The following is an 8645-nucleotide window of genomic DNA, read 5'->3' as shown; positions in this document are numbered from 1 at the left end:
TTCGACTGTGTGGATCATAACAAATTATGGATAACATTGTGAAGAATGGGAATTCCAGAACACTTTTAATTGTGCTCATGAGGAACCTGTACATAGATGAAGAGGCAGTCGTTTGAACAGAACAAGGCAATACTGCGTGATCTAAAGTCAAGAAAGGTTTGCGTCAGGGTTGTATCCTTTCATGATACTTATTTAGTCTGTATGCTGAGCAAATAATCCAAGAAGCTGGACTATATGAAGAAGAACAAGGCATCAGATGACACAACCTTGCTAGCTGAAAGTAAAAGGATTTGAAGCACTTGCTGATGAAGATCAAAGGCCACAGCCTTCAGTATGGATTACACCTCAACATAAAGAAAACAAAAATCCTCACAACTGGACCAATAAAAAGCATCATGATAAATGGAGAAAATGTTGAAGTTGTCAAGGAGATTTCATTTTGCTTGGTTCTACAGCCAACACTTACGGAAGCAGCAGACAAGAAATCAAATGATATATTGCATTGGGCAAAGTGTTAAAAAGCAAAGCTATCACTTTGAGGACTAAAGTGCGTCTAACCCAAGCCGTGGTATTTTCAGTCGCCTTATATGCGTGTGAAAGCTGGACAATGAATAAGGAAGACTGAAGAAGAATTGATGCCTTTGATTTATGGTGTTCTTGAAGAATATTGAATATACCATGGACTGCCAGAAGAAGAAACAAATCTGTCTTGAAAGAAGCACAGCCAGAATTCTTCTTAGAAGCGAGGATGGGAAAACTTCCTCTTACGTACTTTGGACATGTTATCAGGAGAGACCAATCCCTGGAGAAGGACATCATGCTTGGTAGAGTAGAGGATCAGTGAAAAAGTGGAAGACCCTCAATGATATGGATTGACATTGGCTGCAACAATGACTTTAAACATAGCAACAATTGTGAGGATGGTGCAGGACTGGGCAATGTTTTGTTCTGTTGTACGTAGGGTCACTGTGAGTCGGCACTGAGTTGAGAGCACCTAACACTAACAACAACAATATAAAACAGTCAATTAGATTTAGAAAAATGGAGGTTGTTAGCTTTCTTAGGGAGCGCTGCTATGGAATGATAAGAAATTAAAGCAAGTTTCAGTGGGATAAGGAATAGTGAGGACATGAGGAAGTGGAGACAGAAACCCTGAGCAGTTCTTTTGAGAAATTGGGCTATGAAGGGGAGATGTCTGAAGCAGAATTTGGGGTTTGTTGGCTAAAGAACTTCTTCTCTGTGTCATGTATTTTCTGAACTTCACTGGCTGACTCAGGCTTCATATACATATATATATGTATTTTTCTGGAGTTAATGTGTACTATTGCTTTTTTATTTTCTGTCTAGTTAGGATATCCTATTGCATAATACTGAAAAAAACTGTTACATGAGGTGGTCAAGTTCTTAGCTAATAGAATACATAATTCTTTTCTGTACTATGTTTTACTTTTGGGACTCTTAATGGTTTCTTTCAAAATTATTTTTCCTAAGTTCATGTACCTATAGCAAGTGACATTTTTAGAGGTCATTATCTAGAGTATATTAAATGTTTTAAAGGTAATAGATTATAACAAATATCATGGTTATGCTCCAAAATATAGTTGGATTAAATTGTTTAGTTTTCTTGTTGGCATCTGTAGACTTCTTAGAATTAAACTTTTTCTGTTTGTAGGCTGATATTGCACCACTGATGGCTTCTCTTATTGGAGTTCCCTTTCCCCTTAATTCAGTGGTAAGGAATAAAATTTCTAAAAGTTAAAAAAAAAAATTATTGCCCAGTAGAATTTACACTTTTATACGTGTTTGTTTCAGTATAAAAAATTTAATTGCATTTAAAACTATATTTTCCTGTATATGTTTTTCTAAATATGTAATGCTTAATTGTGGATTCTTTATTATTTACAGGGAACCCTTCCCTTGGATTATCTGAACAACACTGATCTGTTCAAAGCAGAGAGCATGTTTACAAATGCAGTCCAGATTCTCGAACAGTTCAAGGTATAAAAAAAATCTCACACACAAAAGCAGACAGCACTGTAATTTTATAATCAAATATATTAAGTGAAAATATTTTGTGTTTTAATACATGATTTTCTATAACAGATTACTTTAAATTTTGTATATAAAGTTACACATTTCTGAGGTGCAGATTCCGTGAGTCAATTTTTGGGTTTAGAATTACCTTTGAGGAGTGTCCCTCATTGTAAGATTACCACATATTTTTATGAAGACTAGCAGCCATGTCTGTATGGGATTTTCCCTGTAGAAGTAGAATTAGAGATTACAACATTACTTGTCATTCCATGTACATTAGTGTATACATTATGGAATTAAAAAGGAGGACCTTTAACTGAAACTCAGTTAACCTTCTTAAAGCTGTTAATTCAGATTGGTTTCTTTTGTTTATTAAGAGTTCTAAGAAATACAGTTTTAGTCACATGACGGTATGTTATTTTGCAGACTTGACATGCTTAATTCTCAGTTTAATTAAAAATTTTTAATATTGATGAAATAATATAGTAACACAAAATTCTATTTATTTCGAAGTACTTAACCATCCCTAAAGAACGATTGTAATGGATCTTTATATTTCAAAATCAAATCAGTTAATTTTTTCTCATTTATAATATATTAAAATGTTTTCATTCTTGGTTCCTAGGTGAAAATGACTCAGAAAAAAGAAGTTACATTATCTTTTTTGTTTACTCCATTTAAGTAAGTCTCTTACTTTTTTTTATTAACTTGAGGGGAAGTATTTATCACTGAGTTTGTTGCTGATAGGATAGATTACCTAAAACTTTGTCTTTTTGTATATATTACTGCCAGCTCCAAATTGAAAACTTTTTTCCCAAAAGTAAGACATACTACAGAAAAGAATTATATATTCTATTAGCTAAGACTTGGCCACCTTATGTTTTTGTTAAATAATGAGTCAGATGCTAGAGACCTTTGAATAGCTGCTAAAGGGATGGAAGAATTCTGAGAGTTATGAAAAACAGTAAGGAGATGAATTCAACAGGTCTTGACTGGTTGGCTGGGAAGGTGTGGGGCAGTAAGGAAGAAGAGTACCACTCCCTGGCTCTTGGCTTGGTTGATTGGGAAGATGATGGTATGTTGTGGATTATGGAAAGAAGAGCTGGTTTGAGAGGCAAGGATAAATGCTACTGAGTCCAACATACATTTGAAGATATCAGTTAGCTGATTAGAAAGCTCTGATCTCAGGATAGGGATGTGGGTTGGTCATAAAGATTTTACAGGCATCAGCATAAAGATGGTGGTTGAACCTGTAAGACATGTAAATTACAAAAGAATTTTTCATAGAAGACAAGAACATGATTCTAAAACTTATATGGAAGAATAAATGCTCAAAAGTAGTTAACTAGCATTAAGAAAGAACAAGATAAGAGATTTGCTCTATTATATAGCAAAATACAGTCTATAGCTATTATAATTATTTACAACAAAGTAGTAATGTTACAGACTAAACATATAGTGGAACAGATTAGAGAGCTTAAAGATTTGGTTATGATTAAAGATGATATTTCAGGTCCCTGATGGAGCAGTAGAACGATGGGAGGCAGAACTCAAATACTAGTAAGAAGACCAGACTTAATGGTCTGACTAAGACTGGAGGTGCCCCGGAAAGCATGGCCCCTGGTCTCTCCATCACCCCAGAACTAAAACGATTTCTGAGGCCAACTCTTCAGACAGGGATTGGGCTGGACTGTGGGACATAAAGTCATACTCGTGAAGAATGTGCCTCTTAGACAGGTAGATAAAAGAGACCAAAGGGGCGGCTTCTGTCCAGAGGTGAGAGGGGAAGGCAGAGAGAGTTAGGAGCTGGCTGAATGTTCATGGGGAATCAGGGGCGGAGGGGAGGAGTGTGCTGTCACAGAATGGGGTGAGCAGTTGGGGTCTCATAACAATGTATGTTAAAAAAAAAAAATTTCTGTATGGGATACTAACTTGAAATGTAAACTTCATTTAATTACATCAATTAAAAAAATAAAGTGAGAATAGCAGTACAACTGGAAAAAAAAGTTTAAAAAAAAAGATGATATTTCAAATCAGTAGAAGAAGGAGTTGCATTGGAAAAATTAGCTGTTTATTTGGAAAAAAATAAGGCTAGACTGCCTATCTCACTTCATTTGCAAAACTAAATTCCACATTGATTAAAGAACTAAATATCTAAAAATATATAAAAGTGTTAAATATTTAGATAAAACAGAAAACGCAAGTCTTATAGAAAAGATGAATAATTTGCTTACTTTAAAATTAAATACTTCTACTCAGTAAAATAAACCATACAAACAAGTACTAAATTAAGGAAAAATGTTTGCAAAATCTATAACATATTATAATGTAATAAAATATATAATATTAGATATCAGTAAGAAAAAATTAATGACTTATTGGAAATGGACAAATGATAACCGAAAATTTGCAAATGAGCAAATATAAATGGTCCATAAATTGTGAAAAGAAGATCCGCCTCACAAGTAATAACAGACATTTATTCAGCATTTACTACTCATAATGGTGAAGAAATTGAAGTTGCCAAGGATTTCATTCTACTTGGATCAACAATCAATTCGTACAGAAGCAGCAGTCAGGAAATCAAATGACATATTGCATTAGAAAACCTGCTGCAAAAGACCTCCTTAAAGTGTTAAAAAGCAAAAATGTCACTTTGATGAGTAAGGTGTACCTGACCCAAGCCATGGTTTTTTCATTCTCTTTATATGCATGTGAAATGTAGACAATAAAATAAGAAGACTGAAGAATTGATGCATTTGAATTATGATGTTGGTGAAACAAATCCTTCTTGGAGGAAGTATAGCCAGCGTGCTCCTTAGAAATGAGGATGGTGAGACTTGTGTTGCTTACTTTGGACACGTCATTAGGAAAGATCAGTCGCCAGAAAAGAATATCATATTTGGTAAAGTAGAGGGTCCGCAAAAATGAGGGAAACCCTCCATAAGATGGATTAACGTGATGGCTACAACAATGAGTTCAAACATACCAAAGATTGTGAAGATGGCGCAGGAATGGGCAGTGTTTCATTCTGTTTTACGTAAGGTTGCGATGAGTCAGAGCTGACTTAATGGCAATTAACAACAATACTACTTACAAGGAACTATTTTGTGTGCTTCATGGGGTATTAAATAAGTTATTCCTCAGCTCTAAGAGGCAGCTGCTATTACTCCCCTGTTTTACAGGTAAGGAAACTAAGACAGGGAGAATTTAAGTAATTTTCCTGAAATTATATACTGTATTTTCACTCAAATAATGTGTGCTTTCTACGTTTGTTTCCAACTGCACCCTCCCCCCGATGAAGTATTTTTATAAGCACCACTATGCCAATTTTTTTAACATGTTGCTATAAAAAAAAAATTAGCATAGCACGCTTACCTCATGGGGGGGCACGATTGGCAAACAAACGTAGAAGATGCACGTTATTTGTGTAAAAATATGATAGCCTGTAAATAGGAGAGCCAGATCTTGAAACAAGCAATTACTTAACTCTTAATTATATTCTTAATTGGTTCAACTACTTTGCAAAGTAGTTTTATAGATCCCCAAACCATGTGCTGAAGGAAATCCATGTCTCAAAGTCTGTTTCCACAGAAATACTTGCACGTGTGCAGTATTGTTTATTGCAGTGATAACTGGAAACAGCTTAAATGCCCACTGTTACCTTTAACAGTGGTAACAGCCATACTGTGAATTAGCATGTGACAATTTAAGAAGAATGAAGTATATCTGTACATACTTACGTGGGAAAGTTTGTAAGATGGATTGTTGAGTGAAAAAAGCAAGTACATAAATATACATATAGTATCATTAATCTTAAAAATACAGAATAATATTATTGGTACACATGTGTGACTGTATAGAAAAGATCTGTAAGGCCACATGCCTAACTGATAGAGTGCTAGCAAGTATTATAATAACTGATAGAGAGCTAGTATTATAATAACTTATTAATTAATTGTATAATTAAATAAGATAAAACAGGTAAAAACTCTAAAACCAAGTCAGATATTAAATGCAAAATTATTTTGCTATCGTTTGGGGAGAGTGAGTGGCTTAAAATTGTTGTGTTAAATTATTTTAAATAGAGTATTTACTTTTACCCTTAAAAAACTTTATTCCTCCTTTGAGATATTTTGAAATAGAAGTATTTGGGGGCATCAACTAAATGTCGACTCTGCATTACAACTCTTTAATCTTCAAAATATCAGGAAAAACAGTTACCACCATTTATCATCTGAGTACAAAGAACACTTTTTATTTTTATTTCTCCAGTCCAGTGAATTGTGTTAATTTCTACATCGTCTGTTTCTTTCCAGTCACTTTATATCTACACGTAAGTCAGCATTGTCTGCTTATAAACTATATGAAAGAAATGTTGACACATAAACATCATAAAAGATGAAAGAATACAATCATACATCCTTTTGGCAAAACAATGCAGGTGCTTGTCAAACTATTGTGTGAAGTCCTTCCCTCTTGCATGAGTAACTTGTTAAGAATACCATATTTACTTTTTGTTTTTAGAAATACATTGTTCACTCATCAGTTCTTAAGTTTGAGAAAATTCATTAGAATATTGACATCTAAAGATTCATAGTTTGAGATTTTATTGACAAGGAACCATTTCACCATTATCACTAAATTTTAGATTGATACTATCTCTCCATTATTCTTTCATTGTCTTATTTAGTCTTTTTTAACATCATTGTGGATAATTAATGAATAATAAAATAATCCCTAGGGTGATGAAATAACAGATATTTCAACATATAGGAAAAATAAGATCAATCAGATGCAATTAGGTTGGTACAGGTGTTGTGGAAAACAGTTTGGTGGTTCCTCAAAAAGTTAAACATAGAACTACCATATGACCCACCAATCCCAAGCCTAGGTGTATAACCAAAAAAATGGAAAGCAAGAACACAAACAGAAACTTATATACCAGTGTTCATTGCAGCAATATTCACAAAGGCCAAAAGGTGGAACTAACTTAAATGTCCATCAACAGGTGAATGGATAAACAAAATGTGGTACATAAATATTATGGAATATTACTTAGCCTTAAATAGAAAAGAAGTCCTCATACGTGCTACAACATGAATAAACCTTGAAAACATTATGCTGAGGGAATTAAGTCAATCACAAAAGGAAGAATATTGTATGATTCCACAAATATGAAATAAGCAAATGTATAGAGACCAAAGTTTATTAGTGTTACCAGAGATGGGAGGGAAGAGGAAAGCGGGAGTCATTGGTTGTGGAAGAATTTGGAAAAGGATAGTGTTGATGGTTGCATAAAATGACGAGTGTGATCAGCATCACTAAATTATACATGTAAAATTGTTGAATTGCAGATGTTTTATTATATATATTTTTACCGTAACTGAAAAAAAATCCTATTACGTATCTTAGATGTGTAAAAAGTTCCAGTGGATCCAGATGGTAATTACATATCTGTTTTTTTTTTTTTTAATAAGTAGATTGTCTCTTTGATATTTTAAAGACCTCTAAGAAAGAATAAAAATCATGAAGTATTCATTCTGACAAACACAACTGCTTAAAAAAGAAATACTAAAATTAAACCCTGTGGGCCCTGAAAGGAGCCCTACTGGCACAATAGTTAAACACTCGGCTGCTAACCAAATGATTGACGGTTCGAACCACCCAGCGGCTCAGTGGGAGAAGAGACTTGGTGATCTGCTCCTGTAAAGTTTATAGCCTAGAAACTTTGTGGGACAGTTCTACTCTGTCATATACAGTCACTATGAGTCGGAATCGACTCAGTGGCACACAACATCAGCAATAAATGAACTGTGATGGTGTGCCAATGAATGACCAGCAGGTGGAACTGGAAGACTAGGAGAAGCATAAAAGATGTGAAAACAACCTTTAAAAGGAAGAAAAACACTTTATATTGGAAAAGGGTGTACTCTGGAATTCAAAGTAGAACAATAAAACATTTAAAAGAAATAACATTCTATGTTAATGAGAGAAAAGGAGATTTCTTAAGCAATATTAAAAAAAAAGAAATAGGAGATATTAAACCTTGTTAATAGAATTTTTATTTGAAAATCATTATGTAATTTCAGGAAACAGAAATTTTAACAAAAAAGTTTTTAATGTATTTTTTACTAAAATGACAAAAGATATTTTGGTTCCTTTTAAGTTCTTCCCTTAGACCAAATTTAAATATTGGATTTAATGTGAACCTTTTCTACCACTTCACTTTTAAAAGTGAATTGTTTAAAAGAAATGTAATTTTCTACTTCAAAACTAAAATTCATCTTTAAAAAAAAAGAAACTTTATAGATCCCATGCATACATAGGAAAATATTACTACTCATGTATTCAGTTATGACATGAAGATGATAGTTCTATAATATTCTACATCATTGATGAGGGTAGAGGAATGCAAATTATTCTAAAAGTAATTTTTTATCCTAGTTTCTCTGTCTATATCTTCTTGAAATATTTTCCCTTCAGTCTAAATAGGCATTCTAAATTGAAATGGATAGATTTCATCACTGAAGTAGCAAGTCCTGTGTACATTCAAGTGAAATATTCTATGTAACAAAAATCAGAGTAAGGAAGATATAATACTTCTCATA

The 8645-nt window shown here is 33.4% G+C and overlaps 1 protein-coding gene across 1 annotated transcript in view; it reads left to right on the top strand.

The window, feature by feature from the left end:
* LOC101354680 (GPI ethanolamine phosphate transferase 1) overlaps positions 1-8645 on the top strand; it is a 104560-nt gene that overhangs the window by 21215 nt on the left and 74700 nt on the right. The window contains exons 9-11 of the mRNA XM_023733944.1: positions 1673-1732; positions 1906-1998; positions 2660-2715. Coding sequence (XP_023589712.1) covers positions 1673-1732; positions 1906-1998; positions 2660-2715 — 209 coding nt within the window. The remainder of the gene's footprint in view (positions 1-1672; positions 1733-1905; positions 1999-2659; positions 2716-8645) is intronic.

This window comes from Trichechus manatus, unplaced genomic scaffold (genome assembly GCF_000243295.1).
Source record: "Trichechus manatus latirostris isolate Lorelei unplaced genomic scaffold, TriManLat1.0 scaffold00063, whole genome shotgun sequence".
Classification (NCBI taxonomy): Eukaryota; Metazoa; Chordata; class Mammalia; order Sirenia; family Trichechidae; genus Trichechus; species Trichechus manatus.
The sequence above is the reverse complement of the archived record's forward strand: the minus strand, read 5'-3'. Positions and strand labels throughout refer to the sequence as shown.